This window comes from Gallus gallus, chromosome 16 (genome assembly GCF_016699485.2).
Source record: "Gallus gallus isolate bGalGal1 chromosome 16, bGalGal1.mat.broiler.GRCg7b, whole genome shotgun sequence".
Taxonomy (NCBI): Eukaryota; Metazoa; Chordata; class Aves; order Galliformes; family Phasianidae; genus Gallus; species Gallus gallus.
Genome location: NC_052547.1, coordinates 1,878,230 through 1,899,764, shown reverse-complemented (window position 1 = coordinate 1,899,764; position 21,535 = coordinate 1,878,230). Strand labels below are relative to the sequence as shown.

At 56.2% G+C, this 21,535-nt stretch overlaps 3 protein-coding genes across 3 annotated transcripts; 1 reads left to right on the top strand and 2 right to left on the bottom strand.

The window, feature by feature from the left end:
* The first annotated feature begins 2,183 nt into the window (after window positions 1–2,183).
* LOC121106441 (leukocyte receptor cluster member 9-like) lies at window positions 2,184–4,656 on the top strand. Its single transcript, XM_040648849.2, has one exon. It carries the CDS (start codon window positions 2,315–2,317, stop codon window positions 2,999–3,001), a length of 687 nt encoding a protein of 228 aa, XP_040504783.1. The 5' UTR covers window positions 2,184–2,314; the 3' UTR covers window positions 3,002–4,656.
* A 1,275-nt stretch (window positions 4,657–5,931) lies between these two features.
* On the bottom strand, window positions 5,932–8,870 carry LOC124417243 (class I histocompatibility antigen, F10 alpha chain-like). Its single transcript, XM_046901540.1, has 8 exons — window positions 8,782–8,870; window positions 8,618–8,711; window positions 8,231–8,491; window positions 7,710–7,985; window positions 7,342–7,614; window positions 7,160–7,261; window positions 7,013–7,045; window positions 5,932–6,858 (listed from the first exon to the last, which is right to left on the bottom strand). Exons 1-8 carry the CDS (start codon window positions 8,815–8,817, stop codon window positions 6,839–6,841), a joined length of 1,095 nt encoding a protein of 364 aa, XP_046757496.1. The 5' UTR covers window positions 8,818–8,870; the 3' UTR covers window positions 5,932–6,838.
* An 8,160-nt stretch (window positions 8,871–17,030) lies between these two features.
* LOC107049124 (major histocompatibility complex-Y, class I heavy chain-like) lies at window positions 17,031–19,930 on the bottom strand. The gene is made up of 7 exons (XM_040648784.2): window positions 19,835–19,930; window positions 19,448–19,708; window positions 18,927–19,202; window positions 18,560–18,832; window positions 18,375–18,476; window positions 18,218–18,250; window positions 17,031–18,055 (listed from the first exon to the last, which is right to left on the bottom strand). Exons 1-7 carry the CDS (start codon window positions 19,896–19,898, stop codon window positions 18,030–18,032), a joined length of 1,035 nt encoding a protein of 344 aa, XP_040504718.2. The 5' UTR covers window positions 19,899–19,930; the 3' UTR covers window positions 17,031–18,029.
* Between the last annotated feature and the right edge of the window lie 1,605 nt (window positions 19,931–21,535).

The following is a 21,535-nucleotide window of genomic DNA, read 5'->3' as shown; positions in this document are numbered from 1 at the left end:
AAATACAGGGGAGGGGAGAGAAACGCAATGCAATGCAATGCAGTGCAATGCAACGCAACGCAACGCAATGCAATGCAATGCAATGCAATGCAACGCAATGCAAGGAGGTGTTATGGTGTGAGTGGAGGTGAGTGGAGTGGAGACGGGTTGAATGAAAGGGAATGGAATGGAATGAAATGAAGTGGAATCGAATGGATTGAAGTGGAATAGAAAGGAATGGAGGGGGAGGGAAGGGATGGGATGGGAGAGGAGTGATTCCTGAGGCGCTGCAATGGGCTGCCCAGAGAGGTGGGGGAGTCACCGACCCTGCTGGTGTTTAAAGAGCATTTGGATGTTGTGTTAAGGGACATGGTTTAGCAGGAACCATTGATGTAGGGCGAATGGTTGGGCTGGGTGATCCTGGGGGTCTTTTAAACCTTAGCGATTCTATGATTCTATGGTTCTATGGTTCTATGATTCTATGATTCCATGATTCTATGGTTCTATGGTTCTATGATTCTATGATTCCATGATTCTATGATTCTATGGTTCTATGATTCCATGATTCTATGGTTCTATGGTTCTATGGTTCTATGATTCTATGATTCTATGATTCTATGGTTCTATGATTCTATGATTCCATGATTCTATGGTTCTATGGTTCTATGGTTCCATGATTCTATGATTCTATGGTTCTATGGTTCTATGATTCTATGATTCCATGATTCTATGATTCCATGATTCTATGATCCTATGATCCTATGATTCTATGATTCTATGATCAGCTGAGCCCAGTCTGCGGTGTTTTCCCCATTCAGCTCCACTCCTGCACCTGCCTCAGAGCCAGAGAGTGGGGTAATAAAGGGGTGACCACGGCGTGAGTATGGCGAAGCCATGGGGTAACCCCTGGATGACCATGGCAATGTCATGGAGGGACCACGGGGCCATCCGTGGGGCTCAGGCAGTGCGTGGAGCCCTGTGAGCGACACAGCTGTTCCCAGGCAGAGCAGCAGCACTGAGCATTCTTTGAAGCAGACAGACAGACAGATGCCACGCGGGAAAGCACTGTGATGGCAGGGCTGATTGAGGTACCCGCAATGGAGATCTGCAGGTACTGCGTGTATCTGCCTGGAGATGGGTGATGCCGCCCAGCCCAGGCACTCACTGCTCCAGAGCAGCAGTGTGGGCTGCCCGCACCCTTCGTCCTCCTCCAGCAGCAGCCATGGGGAGCGGCCGTGTCCTGGTGGCTGGGGCCGTGCTGGTGGCACTGGTGGCACTGGGAGCACGACTGACCACTGGCACACGGCCCTCAGGTGAGCTCGGAGTCCCGGTGTGGGGATGGCACTGGGAGGGCAGGGGATGGAAGGGCGAAAGGAAGGAAGGAAGGGGGGGAAGGAAGCAGAGAGGGAGGATGGAAGGAGTTAAGGAAGGAAGGAAGGAAGAAAGGAGGGAAGGAAGGAAGAAAGAGCAAGGAAGGAAGGAGAGAGGGAGGATGGAAGGAGTTAAGGAAGGAAGGAAGGAAGAAAGGAGGGAAGGAAGGAAGAAAGAGCAAGGAAGGAAGGAGAGAGGGAGGATGGAAGGAGTTAAGGAAGGAAGGAAGGAAGAAAGGAGGGAGGGAAGGAAGAAAGAGCAAGGAAGGAAGGAGAGAGGGAGGATGGAAGGAGTTAAGGAAGGAAGGAAGGGAGAAAGGAGGGAAGGAAGGAAGAAAGAGCAAGGAAGGAAGGAGAGAGGGAGGATGGAAGGAGTTAAGGAAGGAAGGAAGGAAGAAAGGAGGGAAGGAAGGCAGGAAAGGAGGAGGGAAGGAACGAAACATAACTAAAAATGAGATATTGGCAGTGGGCCTGGTGCACTGTAGAAAATTTGAGGTGCAAAGGGCAATAAATGGTGCAGAGGAGCCATCGTGGGGTGAGTGAGATGTGTATCAATGTGTTAATATATGCATAACCAAAATAAGACTGCATAACCAGACACCCATAGGCACCAATGCAGCTCTTTAGCCACGCCCCCTGGGTCGCCTAATTGGTTAAACCACGCCCCCGCCCTTGGCCACGCCCCCTAACATTCCTGACCACGCCCCCTTCGCTTGAGCCACGCCCCACCATTCGCATGCCCTAATCCAGCCCCGCCCGTCGCCTCTAGCCACGCCCCTTTCGTGCCTTGGCCACGCCCCCTTTTCGTCCTGGCCCCGCCCCCCGTCGCTCTTTGCCCGCCCCGCGCCCGGTGCCGCTCCCGCACCCACGGAACGGACCCGCACCGCGGTCCCTCGGATCCGGACCCAGTTCCGGCCCCCGGACTCACGGGCCCGCTGCCACACCCGGACCCGCACCGCGGGCCCATGGACCCGGACCCGCGTCCCGGAGCCCCGCAGTCGGAACCGGAACCGCGCTCCGGACTCGCGGAACCAGACCCGAACCCCGGCCCGAAGCCGCGGCTCGGAGCTGCGGGCGCGGGCCCCGGATCCGTGGAAGCGGACTCCGAGCCGAATCGCGGTCCCGAGGACCCGGACCCGGACCCGGATCAGCGGCCCGGCCCCGCGGAACCGGTTCCGGCCCCGGCGCCCGCCCCGTGCCGTTGGTTCCTGGAGGGCCGCTGCCGTTTCGGGCCGCGCTGCCGCCATCCGCACCCGGGGCAGAGTCCGAGCGCCGTCCCGGAACCGAAACCGGAACCGAACCGGGAGGAACCGGGAGCGGCGGGGAAGAAGCCGCCGCTGCGCCGCGCCGCCGCCGTCGTCAGCCGCCTCCGCTGGGACCCACGAGTGGACCCCGAGGCCGCCACCGTGGAGTACCGCGACCGCTTCGTGGGCGTCGTGGAGCGGCCGCTGCCGGAGTTCTTCACGGGGCCGCTGTGCGACGCGGGGCCCGCGGACCTGGCGGTGCCCGAACACCGCATCGTGCGCATCCGTTACCGTGGGTGCTGCGTGTGGGACCGGGAGAACCGCATCGATCGCGTGTTCGGGTCGGGGGGGGGGATGGGGACCATGCGGGAGGTGCTGGAGGAGCTGGGGGAGGGCTGTGGGGAGTGAGTGGAGGGGGTGGGACGAACCCGCAGAGCGCCGTCGGGGGCCCTTCTGTACCCTGAAGGTGACGGTGAGGTCCCCTCCGCACTGGGGATGTGGGCATGCGGACACCTGGAGCCCTTGGCTGCTGTGACGTGGGCACGAGGGTCCCTTGTGTACCTCGCAGAAGGTGACACTGAGGTCCCTGTGCCCGTGGGGACGTGGATCCCAAGTGAGGTGGCACTGTGGATGTGGCTAAAAGGACATGGGGGGCGCTTCTGTACCCCAGAAATGGCACCAAAATCCCCTTGGCACTGGGACGAGGACTATGTGGGGGTGTGGACGTTGGGTCGTCGTGGCCGTGGGGTCATGGAGATGGGGGATGTGGACATGAGGGGCCCTTCTGTACCCTAAACCTGACACCTCCATTTAGCACTGGGACAACACTATGGGAATGTGAAGGCCTCGCCCCATTCTGTAGTCCCGTGGTGACAGTGAGATCCTCTCAGCATTGGGGATGTGGGGGAACCTTCTGTGCCGCGAAGATGTGGAGATGGACACTTGGACCCCAGAAGTGACAATGATGTCCCTTTGGCATCGGGGATGTGGACATAGGGGGCCCTTCTAATGCACCGAAAGTGACACTGGGGACCCCTCAGCACTGAGGATAGGGGCACCTGGACAAGGCCTCCGGGGTCCTTTTGTCAGAGGGATGAGGATGCATGGGGCATCCTTTCTGTACCCCGAAGAGAGTGACAGTGAGGTCTCCTTGCCTCCGGGGAACAACAATATGGGGACATAACACCTGGACCCATTCTGTCCCCCAGTGGTGACACAGAGGTCCCCTTGGCACTGGGGCCGTGGACACATAGGTCCCCTGGCTGTAGGGATGTGGGGGTCCCTTCTGTACCCCAAAGGTGATGCCGAAGCCCCCTGAGCACTGGGACAACACTATAGAAACATGGACACAGGGTCCCCTCTGTCCATGGGGGTACATTCAGTACGCAAGAAATGGCCCCCAAATCCCTTTGGTGCTGGGGACGAAGACATGGATACATGGACACTGGGGCCTCTTGGCCATGGGGTTATGGACATGGGGGTCCCTTCTGTACCCCAACATCCAGCACTGAAGAGGACCCCTCACCAAAGCAATTGTGAATAGGTGACCCCAGCGTCGCATGGGATTTTGTTTCCTCATTGTTCTGTCCCAAATAAAGGGAGAATCGGTTAAAAAGCGTCTGTGTGGGTGGGGGCAGCGTGGGGAGCGGGGCCTCCTTCCCAGGAGGGAAAGGTAAAGCAATGGGAGAAGTGCTGAATATGGCAAAGTCGGTGTATGGTGGGAGAAGTGGGGTGCAATGAAGGGCAGGAAATGTGGATGGAATAGAAGAAAAGCAGAGAAGAGGATCTAATAGAGAAGATGTGATGGCACAAAGATGACTTTCCTAAATAGGATCAGTTCCTGCAGATTTATTGGGGTGAGACTTCTTGTCCTCCCCATGTGCACGGTGAGCAGAACTGCAGAAGGTGCAGTGCCCGGAACCTGGCTGCACCCAATCCAACAGCTCAGGGGTAACTCAAAGAGAAGAGCACATCGGAGCAAAGCTTACAGACATCCCCTTGGCAAATGCCAGCTCTTTGTGTAGATGGAGATCTCAGCAGGAGAAATAAAGGGGAAAAAAAGCACTGTTTTTGTTGTTTGACAGCCGTGGGCACTGACAAAGCAGGAGACTGCTCCTCATTGACCAACCTCATATGAACAGGAAAGGAGAAAGCGAGGAACGAAGAGATGTTAGGCACAGGTGGATAAGGTGGGTGGATGGAGAACCTCTCCCATAGCACTGACCCACGGCGGTCCCTGCAGAGGCTGAGCTCTGAGCTCCCAAACTCGGCAGTTCGGAGCTGGCTGTGCACTCTGCGTGCTGCCATACAGATCCGGAACCATTGGCTGTGAGAAGGCAGAGTTCAGGATCCTTAGGAGCTCCCAAACCCGGATTTGGGGAGAGCAGACTGCGGCCTCCTCGTGGATCTACCTGGACCTGTGTGTTAATGGCCGGGAGGAAGGAGGGGCCCAAAGGAGCAGGTTGGTGCTCGAGGAGCTGCTCAGAGCTCAAAAACCCAACGGAATTGGTCAAAAATCGCCACGATTGGGGACAAGGAGCTCCTGGCCAAGCCCCAGCACAGAAAGGAAGCGCACCGAGGCCCCGCGGGGACAGGGAAGATGGGGAGCACATGGAGACTGTGTCAGACGTGCAGAGGTAACATCAGCAGAGCCAGAGCTCAGCTGGAATTGAACCTGGGCGGGGGTAGCAAAGACTTCTGTTTGTACATAGGGGGCAAAAGAAGGGCTGAGGGAAACATGGATGTCGTGCTGACATGGGACACGAAAGAGGCTGAGGTACCAAACGCCTTCATCAGCTCGGTGGTAAGCAGCAAGGCTGCCCTTCGGGAATCATAGGATCATAGAATCCCAGAGCCTGGGAGAGCTGGAGGAGAAGGGAAGGGTGCAGCAAAGGATGTGCTCCCATGGCTGAACAGCACTGGGTCACACAGAGGGCCCTGAGGAGATGCAGCCGTGGATGCTGGGAGCTGGCACCCTCACAGCGAGGCCTTCATCATCCCTGAGCGGTGTTACTGGGAGAAGGTCCTGGAAGCTGCAAACGTCACCCCGAGCTCCACGAAGGGCCCAGGGAGCAAAGGGCTTCACCGTGGGGCCTGCCAAGGCACTGGAGCAGCTCATCCCAGGCACCGTTCTCAGGCACATGAAGGGGGAGGAAACCATCAGCACAGATTCAGCGAGGACAGGCGATGTCTGACTTGGGGAACCCTTCTTACAATGTACGCAGCAGCATGATGGGTGAGAGCAGAGCAGTGGATACCCACCACGGGGCCCCATCCAGGCCCTGAGCTGCTGAACGGGACGCGATTCCCCCCACCCCAAATCAGATACCACGCAGGGAGAGCTGCAAACCAGCAATCCACAGTGCTGGGGTTTATTTGACTTGAAGGGCATCACACGAAGAGCGCAAAGAAATTTGGCAGAAAACAACTCCCCTCCTGCTCCAACTTGTTCTTGGCTGTCAGGTGGGTTGTGGGGGGCTGAGCTTCGGTTGAAGGATGCCCAATTTGCTGCTGTAACTCCGGCCAGATTTGATATATGAACGATCACAATGATGTACCCAGTTAGCAATAAGCTATGGTGCTGTGCCTCGTGTTACATTCAGATAGGGCTTGGAAGGAAAGAGAGGAGGAGAAAGAGAGAGGAGAGAGATGAAGATGCACTCACTGCCCTTGTACCCAGCGACGTCACGGCTGTTCCTCCAGTTGTGGGGCGCCTCCTATGTTCCTATGCACCTTTGCTTTCCTGTGTTCCTCAGCTGCCACATGTGGTGGAGCTGAGTCCTTGTTCTGAACGTCCCAGCAATCAGCCCGGGGTCTCAGGTCGGCGTCTGAGGACTGAAGGAAATGGCTGCCTCACCTTCACAAATCCACCTGCTTCACCCACTCCGCATCCCATTACTGTTCGGGTCTCTTTTGCACTTCTACGGACTGTTTGGAACACTCTTTTCTGCTCGGCCTCTTCCAGAGCCTCTGCCCGTCCCCTGAGCCCGGAACCCGGCGCTCTCCTCCCAGTGTGTCTGCAATGGTATCTTCCCCAAAACGATGCACAGCGCTCTGCCCAGAGGTCCACCTCTGCTCACGAGGTGGACATTTCAATGGGTCATCCCCAGGAAATAACGCACAGAGTGGAGCAGAGGAGCACACACTGCGTCAGCCCGAGGAGATGCAGGAGTCGAGCAAACGGAGATACACACACCCACAAACTCCAAACACGTGCATGCAAGGCTGGATACTGCAGCACAGCACTCAGATGGAAGGTTCACTTCCTGTGGGGGTGAGAAGAGATGGTGTCACGTGGGGCCACATCCCCGTCCTGACTGACCACCCTGGGGGTTCAGCAGGGAGGGCTGGGCCCAGTATTGCCCCAGAGTGCCCTGACCCCAAGCACTGGCAGGGGACAATTCTGCCCTTGGCACTCATCTGCCGCTGCTTCATAACCCTTCTTCTCCTTCCCTACAGATAGAAAGAAGTGTGAACATTAAGCTCATGTCAGAACATGGGCATTCCCAAGGGGGTCCAGGCCCCTTCTGCAGCTCCCGCTTTCTACCCCCAGCTCTCTGCTTTTACCTGACTTGCTCTTCCACACCACCAATCCAATGACTGCAGCGATGACAGCCACGATGGCAACGACTGCCCCAGCCACAATGGGAATCAGGTTGGGCTGCGGCTCTGGGGGAAAGCACCGTTGTCAGTAAAGGAAGGGGCAGCCTGCGAATCCCAACCCCACGCACCCCACGCTGCCAGCTCACCCCATGAGAAGAGACCAGGCTGGGGCAGGCTGGCGTGCTCCACGCGGCACCGGTACTTGTCCCCATCCTTCGGCAGCACATCAATGGCAGCCGAGGCGTGGTAGGTGCCATCGCTGTTGGGCACAGTGCCCCCCCAGTGGGTCTCCTGGTCCCGGACCATGCCGTCCTTCATCCAGCTGATGGCGATGGGCCGCGGGTAGAAGCCGTGAGCGTGGCAGGACAAGGTCAGGATCCCGTCGGCCTCCTTCCCCCACACTCGCACCACGGGCTGCACTGCAGGTGGGTGATGTTGTGGGCTGGGCTGAGCACCCCACACTGAGCCCCTGCCCCACACCCAGCCCAGCCCCACGTCCCCCTCCCATCCTCACCTCTCCTTTTCAGTGCCGCCTTCCCATGCTCCAGGTATCTCCTCAAGTTCTGAACACAGACATTCCCCAGCTCATGCTTCCATCTCTCAGCATAGATCCCTTCCTCCTCCCATTTCCTCTTGGTGATTTCTGCCATCGGGACTGACGCGGTGAATGTCATCGTGTCCATATCAAAGGCAATGTAGTCCCTCCCATCAAATGCATACTGATCGTACCCTCGGATGCTGCCGTCCTCCAGGATGTCACAGCCGATCATCATCTGCATCGTGTGAGACCCTGAGGCACAGTCAGAGTGATAGGTGAGAGGCTTCTTGGGCTGTGGGGCACCGTGAGTGCCATGGGTCTGGGGTGGGGTGGGTGGGCGCAGGAGCAGGGCAGCCCAGGGACAGTGCCACCACACATGGACGGCCCAGCACAGCTGGGCGTGGGGCACGGCCACACCTCAGTGGGGCTGGCGGACACCCTCGGCACACAGAGCTCCTGTCCCAGACGCATCGCGCTGCAGCTTCCCCCACACTCACCTCCACTTTTGTTGTAGCGTTCCGGCAGACTGCCCAGGCCCCTGTCAAAATCCCGCTCACCGCCCCGGGCCTTCTCGGTCTGCGCAGCCCAGTGCTCCCGGTCCTCCTGCGGCAGCTTCTCCACGATGGGGTGCACCCACCGGCTCTTACTGTCGTACTTCCCAAAGAGGTCGCCATCCACGTACCCGACGATCACGAACCGCGGCATCCCGGGGCCGGGATCCGTCATCCCGGTCAGGAAGTAGCGCAGGGAGTGCGACCCTGCGGGGACAGACGGCGTCAGAGCCGTGACCCGCGGGTGGGGGTCCCGCGGACGCAGCCCCGGCGTCGGGGAGCGAGGAGACGCGGGTCCCGGTGCCGGGGGCAGCCCGGTCCCGCAGCACTCACCGCACGCCGCCGCGCCCAGAGCGCCAAGCAGCAGCCCCAGCACCACCGCCTTGCACGGACCCATGGCACGGCACGGCACGGCACGGCACGGCACGGCACGGCACGGCACCGCACCGCACCGCACCGCACCGCACCGCACCGCACCGCACCGCACCGCACCGCACCGCTCCGCGGACACCCCGGGCTCCGCCCCGCGTCATTATTGGTGCCTCCGCCTCTCCCCGCCAATGGAGTCCGTGACGTCACCGGGCGCCAGGCAGATCTCGCTCGCGAAGGTTGTCAAAAGTGAAAGCGAAAGCTCGGAGGACGGGAGGGGACGAGCGGGACCGTGGGGCGACCCCGGAAGAAGGAAAGGAGCCGTCCGCCAGAGCGCGGTCGAGGGCCGCGATGGGAGCACCACCGGTTTGGGGGGCACAGAACGCTCCTCCCAGCAAGGATGGGTTGGGTGCAGAGAGGCACAGAGACCCCAAGGGTGGAAAGGATCACCAATGACCCCCACCCGATGGGGAATGGTCCCGAGGGCAGTGGCTACGAGCAGCACCTGAGCTCTGTGGGTTGTTCTGCCCAGACAGGAGGAGTCCGAGGGGAGGCTCCGTGGCACCTCACAGCCCCCTCATGGTGGCCCACAGGCTTCTCTTGGTAGCCAAGAAGATACTACAGTGACACGAAGGACCCTCCTGGCAGCCATCCGTTCCCTCCCACACAGTGAGACCACCCGGCCCTGTGTGCAGGCCTTGGCTTCTCTCATGCTTGTTATCTCTGCTTTTCTTCTGCTGAGGCTCTCTTATCCATACACAGCAGCCTTACAACAGCCTTTCCAGCCCATAATAATACCCACACTATTCACAACGTTTACAAGCTATTGCAGTTCTGCGGGTGAGTGTTAATCCCATAATTCAGCAACTCCATTTCCAAGTATGCTAATCACATCTGTGGTATTTCTACCTTTTCACACCAGCTGTTTCTAAGGACCAGTTACAGAATACAGACATGGTGCTCTGCTTCTTCAGGCCAGGTCCCCCTTTTCCATATCCAATGCAGAAACACAGCCTTGGAAAGCCATCTGCACCCAATCGGTATGCATTTCAGTGTCGTATGCTGCCAGGTTCCCATTGCCTGGCTCCTGTGGCCAGAGAGTATTTGCATTTATAATCCAGCCTCCTAAGAAATGAGCTGTGTTGCTCTGTGAGAATCCTCGGGGCTTTGGAAGCACTGCCCACTTCCCAAGCGTGTCTGCACTCACAGCGGAAGGCTCAGAGGTAATTAAACGATAACGACAGTCAGTGGTTGGAGAGAGTGACGAAAGCCAAACGGATGGTTTGTTGAGGAAAGGGGCGCGGGCAGAACCTACATATGCTGCATTCTCTCGACTGGGGGGCCCTTCTTTTGTCCTCTTCTTCTGCCAACGTGGCATTGCGGGGCACTTTGGTACTGTGGGAATGGGATGCTGTTTCTGCATTACAACTAACAGCATAAATATTTTACTGATAGTTCTTTTCAGAGGGGTCTTTTCCCTTCACCAGGGCTCTCTGACAGTCTGTGCACGCTCAGCAGAGAGGTGCAGTAATTTACGATCACAGAGATGAGGTGGATGCGGTCATTTATTGGTACAGAGACTGCAGCTCTGCTCTGTGCAGCCGTCTGGAATAGCTCTGAGCCTGGAGGTACAGACAGGTTGCACATCCCACTCCCAAACAGTGTGACAGGGATATCAACGAGCTCATTATGTTGGAAGACTGCTAATTGCTGGTGCTGGACAGACAACTCACTACTTGCTCACTACTCCCAGAACAACACCCAGCTAGACCCCAAGCAGCGGGACTGAGCAAAATGAACTCCCACCCCATTCAAAACTCCTTCTGCTTGATCTCATATGCCACGGAATATCCCTTTGGCTACTTTCAGTCAGCTGTCCTAGTTCTCTTCCCTCCCAGCAGCATGGCTCCATTGCTGCAAATGGCCTTGGCTCTGGACAGCACTGCTGAGCAGCACCTACAAACATCAGTGTGTTAGCAACATTGTTTTCCTCCTGGAACCAAAACATAACATCATGCCAGACACACTGAAGTTCAATCCCAGCTGAAACTCAGACAAAGCTGCTGATGGGCGGGGAGGTCTCGGTGTCAGGCTCATCTGCCTGGCACTGTGGCTCTTCTACTCCCTGCGCAGTGCAGAAGGTGAGCAATGAATGGGGCAGTGGAGGGTGTGCTGATGGCTATGACCACACTGACCACATCTCACAGTGTATCAGGGCACCCCATGCTCACCGCTCCAGGAAATGTCTGATTCCCCCAAACCTGTTGCTCTTCTTCCTCACAACGGGGTTCCTCCCGGTCTCAATCACCTCTGCAGACCCCTGTTAGTCTCTCTCCGGCACTTCCCTGCCTATCATGTGCTGAGGAGCCCAGAACTGAACACAGTGGTCCAGATGTGGCCTCACCAGGGCAGAGCAGAAGGGGAGGATCACCTTCCTCAGTCTGATGGTCACACTCATTTAATGCACCACAGGATTCCCTTGGCCACGAGGGCACGCTGCTGGCTCATGGCCAACCTGCTGACCACCACCACATTCAGGTCCTTCTCCTCAAAGCTCCTTTCCAGAAAGTCAGCCCTAACCTGTACTGACGACAACGACTGTGCTGTCTTTGAAGCGTTTTTCAGTAACTCTCACAATGACCTCCTCTGTGATTTTGCCAGGCACCAAAGGGAGACTGGCAGGCCTGGAATTGACAAGGTCTTCCTTCTTGTCCTGCCTGGAAACTCACCTGTTTCCAGCTTCCAGTCAGCTGGGACATCTTGCAATTCCCAGGATGACTGGATAAACACCATGGGCCACAGATCTACACGCATGCAACTGGAGCAGCAAATCCCACCCACGTCCACAGCCCACTGGGAGTTTATCATCAGTGCAGTCGTGGGCCTGAACCCAGAGCTCCAGGTGTCCCACCACCCATCTCCAGTGTTCAAGACAGACGTGAAAAAATAGTGCACTGTTTGACTCTGCTTGTTCTATGTCCCGATTTATGAGGTGATCAACCTCATCCAGTAAGGAAGCGAAATCATCCACGGTCCTCCTTTTGCTGGTCACACGAAGAAGCCCTTCCATTGTCTCCCACACTGCTGCCCAGCTTCAGCTCCAACTGAGTTTTGATAGCATAATTACTCCCCTCAGAATGGCAGACAGCATTTCTGTAGTTCCCCCATGTGGCCTGATCTGGCTGCCAGTGTCCATTCACATTCCTTTCCACCTAAACTCAGGAAGAAAAGCTGCTCAGATGAGCTGGACTTCGGCCCTGCTTCCTGACTCCCAACTGTTTGAAAATGCCTTCTCCGGTGCTCTTAAGAGATGGCTCTTACAAAGTGACCAGCACCCTGTGTTACAGCTGTTGTAACTTGACTTGGTAGCAGCAGTGAGATGCCACCAAACAGCAATTCTCCAAAAGGGAATTTTCATCAGTGATAACCAGAGTAAGGAGGCGAACAGGAGGGGTTGGAGCTGTCCTGCAACCGAGGTCGGGTACCCAAACACGGACGGGGTTTGTATTTCCCTGCTCTCAGCCACACGCAGCCTTCCCTGCTGGGCTCACAGCGTAGCTCCCAGTTAACACACGCTGGAACACATCTTGTTTCCGGGGAGCGCCCCCTGCCGGCTGCACCGCACCACCCGTCAGGGGAAGGAGTACGCTCTCTGGGGCACTCGCAGGCTCTGTCTCCTGCGAGGGTGTGCGGGTAGCTAAGGAGGCAGGAACTGGAAGTGAAGCTCCGCACCAACTCGGGGCACGATTGTGGACTGTCTCCTCTGTGGATGTGCTTGTGGGAGCTGAGTTTAGAACTGCCGTTAAAGCTCTTTCCACACTCACAGCACTGGTAGGGTCTCTCTCCTGTGTGGATTCGCTGGTGGACAATCCGGTAGGAAGAGGTTTTGAAGCTCTTCTCACACTCAGAGCACTGGTAGGGTCTCTCTCCTGTGTGGACACGCTGGTGGTAGCTGAAGCTGGAACTGCCGCAGGAGTAGCAGCAGCAGCCACTTTTGCCTCCACCCTCATAGTCTTAAGCCTATTAATCACGATTCGCCAGGTAGAACCGAGGGCTGGAGCATCCTTCGTCTTGCCCTGAAGGACTCTGTCAAACATACAGTCCCCAATTTCACACCATTCTTCCACTACGAAAATGAGCGGAGGAGCCTTCAAGAACCCCTGTTCTGAGCCCACGTTACTAGCTTAGCTAGGTCTTTGTCCTTCACTGTCTCCCCTCGCTTAGCGAGGATACTGAGAAGCAGTGTCAGTGCTGCTGCAAATTCCACATCCATGCTAGCAGCAAGTGGCCGAGGAGGAAGCTGCGCAATCTTCCTACCCGAGTGGCCGCCCATCCCGGCACACGGCACTCACCCCACCTCGGGTCTAATTCGACGTGTGTCTGGCACACAACGCTCTGAGCTGCCGCCTTCTCGGCATGGAGCTTACCCGCTGCATCCTTCCCCGCTCTCGTTGCCTTCCGTGTCAAACCGCTGTGGCAACTCTCGAGCATCCCGCTGCCTCCACGTCGAACCGCTGTGGCAACTTGTGCGGCTTTCCCGGGTCCCTGTTCGGGCGCCACTTCAAGGAAGGCGGCCTGAATGAATCCACGCGTCTTCACAGAAGTACTGGTGGAAACTCCTCTAATCCTTTATTGCCCGAATCAGCTCATACTTATACAGAAATACAGGGTACACACGGCAACTTATAATTGGTTAGCACACAGAAATCACGCATCTTGCTTGCTAGCTATTGGTACAGCATTCATCATCACACATTTTTTTTTCACTGTTCTTCGCATTCCACTGTCTTGATCTCTTCCCAGGCAAGCTACCCCCTTATCTTAACTGAAGCCTCAGTTTGTCTTCCTGCTTTGACAGCTTCAAGGTCTCACAGCCTGGGTTGTGCACATAGCACTCAAGCTCACAACTCCTTGCTCCCTGAGCCACTCTCCTACAGGCTATACTTTGGAACGCGCATTCTCCAAAAGCCCACCACACCCAGAAAAGATTGTGTCTCTTTCTTACTAATGCGCGGAGACACGGCAGTGATTTTGTCGATCACATCTGCTGGGATGTGACGGCGCCCATCTTGCCACTTCCTACCTAGGAACCGACTCTCCTGGGCAGGTCCTTTCACTTTGCTTCGCTTGATAGCAAAACCAGCTTGCAGAAGGGTCTGGCTTATTTGCTCTCCTTTCTCAAAAACGTTCTCTGCTGTATCACCCCACAGAATGATGCTATCAATGTACTGCAGGTGCTCAGGAACACTGACTGTTCCAGTACAGTTTGGATCAACCGTGGCAAATGGTTGGGCTGTTTCCACCCCTGGGGCAAACGGTTCCAAGTAGACTGAGCGCCCCTCCAGCTGAAGGCAAATTGCGGCCTGCATTCTGTGGCCAGAGGAATGGAAAAGAAGGCATTAGCAATGTCACTGGTGGCATACCACTTGGCTGCTTTTGACTCCAGTTCATATTGCAGTTCTAACATGCCCGGCACAGCAGCACTCAGTGGGGGTGTGACTTCATTCAGGCCACGGTAGTCTACCGTCAGCCTCCGTTCCCCTCTGGCTTTACGCACTGGCCATATGGGGCTGTTAAAAGGCGAGTGCGTTCTGCTGATCAGTCCTTGACTCTCTAGCTGACAAATCAACTTATGAATGGGGAGCAAGGAGTCCCTGTTGGTGCAGTGCTGCCGTCTGTGCACTGCTTTTGTGGCAATCGGTACCTGCTGCTCTTTTACTTGCAGCAACCCCACAACAGATGGATCTTCTGACAGGCCAGGCAAAACAGACAGCTGCTGAATGTTGTCTGTATCTACAGCAGCTATTCCAAAGGCCCATCGATACCCCTTGGGATCCTTGAAATGCCCCCTTCTGAGGGAATCGATACCCAGCATGCATGGAGCCCCTGGGCCAGTCACAATAGGGTGTTTTTGCCAGCCTTTACCAGTGAGGCTTATTTCGGCCTCCAACACAGTCAGTTCTTGAGAGCCCCCTGTCACTCCAGAAATACGGATTGATTCTGTCCCTTCATGACTCGAGGGCATTGGAGTGAACTGTGCACCGGTATCCACCAGAGTCTTATATTTCTGTGGTTCTGATGTGCCAGGCCATCGGATCCGCGCAGTCCAATAAACTCTGTTATCCCTCTCCCTCCCTGACTGAGGGCAGGGCCCCTCTATTCATTACCTGTGGTAACTGGAGCAACTACACCGCTGGTTGATTAGTTCTGTAATTCTCTCACCCGTGCTCGCAGTACAGGAGTAGTGTGGTCATGCCACTTCCTCATGTCTTCTCTGTGGTCACTGAGGTAACGCCACAAGGCAATACGCAATGCAATCCTACAATGTTCCTCATTTGAGCAGGAAAGAATTTGCCTTCAGTAGCTGAGATTTTTGATGATGCGGGTGAGGAGAAGGGTCCATCCCCTTTAACTAAGTGGATTTTCATTAGCTTGATCAGTTCTTTCATTAGGCCCCTTTGCTTATCCTGATCTTCATCAAAGGTTTCTGATACTACTACGGGTTCGTCACGATTAATCAATAGAGACACTTGCTCTTGTACTTCATCCAGTCTGTTTGCTCATTCTGAGATGGCTGAAATGGAAGCGTGCGTTGGGGATACATTTTGTTCATCGTTTTGAAGTGTAAAAATTAATTCCAAAACTGGGGGTCTTCTCTGTTGGCCCTCGTATCCGTCAAACGTTGCTGCTGGTGTAGGGGTGTATCTTTCTGGTGCTGTTCTTGTGAGTTTCTGCCATATATCAGGCGTCGTCCTCACTCTCTCCAGATCATGACCTTGGCGTGGATCGTTAGGAGCAAAATTAGGGTCATACACCATTCCCACCACAGCTATTTCCCTCAAATACTGGATACCTTTTTCAGCTGTATCCCACTTCTTCATCACAGGCTTCAGACTGTCTCTGACGGGATGCCTTTCCCTGACGGCTACTAACATTCGTTCCCAGAGGGTGGTGGCTCCATCCAAACATCTACTAATCCCTCTGTCAATAGATGAGTCTTTGGCAATGCCTCCTAGTTGGCGGGCTTTGTTACTATCCAGAGACAAGCTACTGGCCCCCCCGTCCCAACAGCGAAGCAACCAGGTGACAAGGGTTTTGTTCGGATGCCGTGTAAACTCTTTCCTTGAGCCTTGGATTTCAGTCATCTTCAGAGGTCGGCAAACAGAAATAGAGACTTCCTCTTCATCACTCGCCTCTCCGTGTCTCTTGGTTTTTGCTTTTGCCTTTTGTGGCTCTGAGGAGGCCCCCTGGCCTGGATCTTCCTCTACCTCCTCCTCCGCTGCTGCTGCTTCTTTTTTCCATTCCAGACGCGTGGACACCCACTTCCTTTTCTTGCCTTCCACAGGGGCAGCTGACACTGCTACTGGTGTCTCCTGTGACTGATCAGATTCGACTTGGAGATTTCCCCCTTTGGCTTCAACCTCTGCTTGGAAACTCTCTCTCTCCAGAAGAGTATTACATAGAGCACGGTAAGCACAAGCCAAGCCCCAAATAAGCCGTACCTCCTTCGATCTATCTGAGCCGCACTATCCCTGACTCAAATACTGGCTTCGTTTCCTGGGATCCCACAGGTGTTCAAGAGTGGAGTGCCATGACATTGTGGGTCCCCACGCTTCTAAGATTTCTCCTAAACCTCTCCATATTCCCTGCCAGTCAGCATTCTCTGGTTTTGGAGGAGACTTCTTCCACATAACAAAATGGAGAGGAAAACATTCAAGGAGATTGATAACGTGCACGTGAGTATGAGCTCCAGCTCGGCAGTTGAAAAAACGTGTGACAAACTGAGAAGGAAGCCTGGAAACTGGTTTGAAAGTGTCAAACTTAAAATGATACCACATTGCATAAAGGTACCAGGCAGGTGTCTCCATCAGGGCCCTTATTTGGTTATATATGAACACAATTCCACAGCACGAAATCATGATGTTAATTATAGGCCAATAATTTCCCAAGATCATGATTGTCCTTCATCCCTTATACAACGCTCCTGCAATAAAGAGCAGACTCATAGCTGGTAGCTGCTAAAATGGGGGAAAAACAACAACAACATCCACCACTGGGTACAGTGTCCGGAGTTCGGCAGACTGCCCAGACTATAATCTCATCTATGAAGGTCACACTAGCACTGCCTTGCAGTCTGGCAGTCTCCGGCTTATAGAAATCCTTTCTTTTCTCTGTTAGCGTTAAAAGCTTCAGATTGCCCGCGTTCTGCGCCAAAAGCTGTCACGGAGTTATCTAGCTCAATCTAGATCAATCTATGCCCGTGACAGGGGGGCAGTGGGCCCATGGGGCCCCTGGCACCCTAAAATGGGAAGGGAAAAGGGGCGGGGGAATGGGAGCTGGGCTCAGAGAGGGAAAAAGAACAGCAGTGGCAACAATCTAAGGTGGAAAACTTACTTTACTAACCGTGATATTGGAATGCAAGATAACACAATATAATACAATCAAATTGAAAGTACGGGTTATAAATCATTTAAAATAAGAGACAGCTTCCAAAACCGAAAGGTCTGCTTGAATGAAGGCGCACAGCTCAGAAGCACACCCAGCACTCTGCATGGCTGTCAGAGAGAGAGTGTGAGCCTGATCACGCAACTCATATCCCGTGATTTCAGTGCCGTATCGTCCCTCTCTGACCGTGAGGTCCTCTGGGATACGCAGTTCTTCTTCTCTTTTGAGAAGCAGGTATCTGGATCGTTGTCAGTCCACAGAACCGGACTATTAACCCTGTAATTACCCGGGCTGTCCATGATGCTATGATGTGGAATACCAATGGCAAAATTACAAAACCATGCCAGCTTGGCTCAAAGCCTGGTCAGCAGCACCCATCCAAGGCATGAGCTGCCCAACAAGGTTTTGAAGCTAATGGCTGACTACAATGAGCACAGCGCTGAGAGCTGCTTTTCACAAAGAAAGCTGCTGAACAAAGTTGAGACTGGGGCATTCCGACTTGAGTACAGTTGGCACAGGCACCGGGTAAGATAATCCTACATGGTAGGAGAGAGCCTAGCACAGGGCAGAACCCATGTGCTAACTGTTGGAAACAGTGTGTGAGCAGGGGAGCACACACTGCGTCAGCCCGAGGAGATGCAGGAAGTTGAGCAAACAGAGATACACACACCCACAAACTCCAAACACATGCATGCAGGGCTGGCTGAAGTAGCACAGCACTCAGATGGAAAGTTCACTTTCTGTGTGGGTGAGAAGAGGTGGTGTCATATGGGACCACGTCCCCGTCCCGACTCACCACCCTGGGGGTTCTCCAGGGAGGGTGGGCCCAGTATTGTCCCAGCTGTGGGCCCAACGGAAAAGCGCAGGGAACCGGGACCGCTCCAACCACAGGGACCCCTCCTGAGTCCCGGTTTCACACTCTAACCATGGCTTAGACGCTGGATTCCCCATCGTGGCCTGCAAGGAAGGGAGAGCAATGAGCCCTGTGTCTGTGCTCGCTGTGTAGTACAGAGCATCATGCCACCACCTGCACTGTGACCCCATAAGCAACAAGGGGCCCCAGAGTGCCCTGACCCCAAGCACTGGCAGTCTTCTGCCAGTTCTGCCCTTGGCACTCACCTGCTGCTGCTTCATAACCCTTCTTCTCCTTCCCTACAGACAGAAAAAAGTGTCAGCACCAGGCTCATGTCAAAGAGTGGGCAATCCTAAGGGATTCTGAGCACGTCCCCCCCCCCCCCCCCCAAACACACCTTCCCCCCCAGCCCTCTACCTTTACCTGACTTGCTCTTCCACACCACGACTCCAACGACAGCAGCAATGACAGCCACGATGGCGCCGACTGCCCCGGCCACAGAAGGAGTCAGGTTGGGCTGCGGCTCTGGGAGTAGAGTGGCTTTGTCAGGAATGGAAAGGGTGGCCCCCCAGACCCCAACCCCACGCACTCCACGCTGCCAGGCTCACCCCATGAGAAGAGGCCAGGCTGGGGCAGGCTGGTGTGCTCCACGCGGCACCAATACTTGTCCACATCCTCCGGCAGCACATCAATGGCAGCCGAGGCGTGGTAGGTGCCATCGCTGTTGGGCACCATGCCCCCCCAGTGGGTCTCCTGGTCCCGGACCATGCCGTCCTTCATCCAGCTGATGGCAATGGGCCGCGGGTAGAAGCCATAAGCGCGGCAGGACAAAGTCAGGATCCTGTCGGCCTCCTTCCCCCACACTCGCACCACGGGCTGCACTGCAGGTGGGTGATGTTGTGGGCCAGGCTGAGCACCCCACACTGAGCCCCTGCCCCACACCCAGCTCACCCCACACCCCCCTCCCATCCTCACCTCTCCTTTTCAGTGCCACCTTCCCATGCTCCAGGTATCTCCTCAAGTTCTGAACACAGACAGTCCCCAGCTCATGCTTCCATCTCTCAGCATACGTCCCTTCTGTCTCCCATCTCCTCTTGGTGATTTCTGCCACTGGATCCGCCGCGGTGAACATCATCGTGTCCATATCAAAGGCGAGGAAGTCCCTCCCATCAAACGCATACTGATCGTACCCTCGGATGCTGCCGTCCTCCAGGATGTCACAGCCGATCATCATCTGCATCGTGTGAGACCCTGAGGCACAGCCAGAGTGATAGGTGAGAGGCTTCTTGGGCTGTGGGGCACCGCGAGTGCCATGGGGCTGGGGTGGGGTGGGTGGGCGCAGGAGCAGGGCAGCCCAGGGACAGTGCCACCACACATGCACAGCCCAGCACAGCTGGGCGTGGGGCACGGCCAGACATCCGTGGGGCTGGCGGACACCCTCGGCACACAGAGCTCCTGTCCCAGACGCATCGCGCTGCAGCTTCCCCCACGCTCACCTCCACTTTTGTTGTAGCGTTCCGGCAGCCTGCTCAGGAACCAGTCAAAATCCCGCTCACCGCCCTGGGCCTTCTGGGTCTGCGCAGCCCAGTGCTCCCGGTCCTCCTGCGGCAGCATCTCCGCGATGGGCTGTGCAGTCCTGCTCTTACTGTCGTAGATACCGAAGATTTTGTCGTCCACGTACCCGACGATCACGAACCGCGGCATCCCGGGGCCGGGATCCGTCATCCCGGTCAGGAAGTAGCGCAGGGAGTGCGACCCTGCGGGGACAGACGGCGTCGGAGCCGTGAGCCGCGGGTGGGGGTCCCGCGGACGCAGCCCCGGCGTCGGGGAGCGAGGAGCCGCGGGTCCCGGTGCCGGGGGCAGCCCGGTCCCGCAGCACTCACCGCACTCCGCCGCGCCCAGGGCGCCCAGCAGCAGCCCCAGCAACACCGCCTCGCACGGACCCATGGCGCCGCACGGCGCCGCTCCGTGGACTACCCAGGCACCGCCCCGCGCCCCCATTGGTGCCTCCGCCTGTCCCCGCCAATGGAGTCCGTGACCGCGGGTGACGTCACCGGGCGCCAGGCAGATCTCGCTCGCGAAGGTTGTCAAAAGTGAAAGCGAAAGCTCGGAGGACGGGAGGGGACGAGCGGGACCGTGGGGCGACCCCCGGAAGAAGGGAAGGAGCCGTCCGCCAGAGCGCGGTCGAGGGCCGCGATGGGAGCACCACCGGTGTGGGGGGCACGGAACACTCCTCCCAGCAAGGATAGGTTGGGTGCAGAGAGGCACAGAGACCCCAAGGGTGGGAAGGATCACCACTGATCCCCACCGGACGGGGAATGATCCCGAGGGCAGCGGCTACGAGCAGCACCTCAGCTCTGCTAAACCCCCCACGATTCAGGAGGTAACAGTTAGAGACCTGCTACTCCAACTGGACTGCCACAAGTCCATGGGACCGGATGAGATTCACCCGAGAGCGCTGAGAGAACTGGCAGAGGTGATAGCCGAGCCGCTTTCCATCATCTATCAGCGCTCCTTGTTGACGGGTGAGGTCCCAGAAGTCTGGAGGCTTGCCAATGTGAATCCCATCTACAAGAAGGGCTGCAGGGAGGATCCGGGGAACTACAGGCCTGTTAGCCTGACCTCGGTGCCGGGGAAGATTATGGAGCAGATTGTCTTGAGGGAGATCACGCGGCACATGCAGGTCAACCGGGGGATCAGGCCTAGCCAGCATGGGTTCACGAAGGGCAGGTCCTGCTTGACCAACCTGATCTCCTTCTATGATCCAGTGACCCGTCTGCTGGATGAGGGAAAGGCTGTTGATGTGGTCTACCTAGACTTCAGCAAAGCCTTTGACACTGTCTCGCACAGTATTCTCCTCCAGAAGCTGGCAGATCGTGGCTTGGACAGACACATTCTTTGCTGGGTAAGGAACTGGCTGGAGGGCCGGGCCCAGAGAGTGGTGGTGAATGGAGTTAAATCCAGCTGGCGACCGGTCACGAGTGGTGTTCCCCAGGGGTCGGTGCTGGGGCCTGTCCTGTTTAATATCTTTATTGATGACCTGGATGAGGGCATTGAGTGCACCCTCAGTAAGTTTGCAGATGACACCAAGCTAGCTGGAAGTGTTGATCTGCCTGAGGGTAGCGAGGCCTTACAGAGGGATCTGGATAGGTTGGATAGCTGGGCTGAAGCCAATGGGATGGGATTCAACAAGACCAAATGCCGGGTCCTGCACTTTGGCCATAATAACCCCAGGCAACGCTACAGGCTTGGGGCAGAGTGGCTGGAAGACTGTGTAGAGGAAATGGACCTGGGGGTGTTGATTGACGCTAGACTGAACATGAGCCAGCAGTGTGCCCAGGGGGCCAAGAAGGCCAATGGCATCCTGGCTTGTATCAGAAACAGTGTGGCCAGCAGGAACAGGGAAGTAATTATCCCCCCGTACTCAGCACTGGTAAGGCTGCACCTTCAGTACTGTGTCCAGTTTTGGGCCCTTCACTGTAAGAAAGACATCGAGGCCCTGGAGCGTGTCCAGAGGAGGGCAACAAAGCTGGTGAGGGGTCTGGAGCACAGGCCTTATGAGAAGCGGCTGTAGGAGCTGGGGT

Coding starts and splice junctions, on each gene's coding strand:
- LOC124417243 (XM_046901540.1), bottom strand. CDS start 8,817: ATGACGCGGGGCGGAGCCCGGGGTGTCCGCGGAGCG. Junction 8,492..8,617: donor TCTGGGCGCGGCGGCGTGCG/GTGAGTGCTGCG, acceptor CTGTCCCCGCAG/GGTCGCACTCCCTGCGCTAC. Junction 7,986..8,230: donor ACGCTACAACAAAAGTGGAG/GTGAGTGTGGGG, acceptor ACTGTGCCTCAG/GGTCTCACACGATGCAGATG.
- LOC107049124 (XM_040648784.2), bottom strand. CDS start 19,898: ATGGGTCCGTGCGAGGCGGTGTTGCTGGGGCTGCTGCTGGGCGCCCTG. Junction 19,709..19,834: donor CCTGGGCGCGGCGGAGTGCG/GTGAGTGCTGCG, acceptor CTGTCCCCGCAG/GGTCGCACTCCCTGCGCTAC. Junction 19,203..19,447: donor ACGCTACAACAAAAGTGGAG/GTGAGCGTGGGG, acceptor GCTGTGCCTCAG/GGTCTCACACGATGCAGATG.
- LOC121106441 (XM_040648849.2), top strand. CDS start 2,315: ATGGACCCGGACCCGCGTCCCGGAGCCCCGCAGTCGGAACCGGAACCG.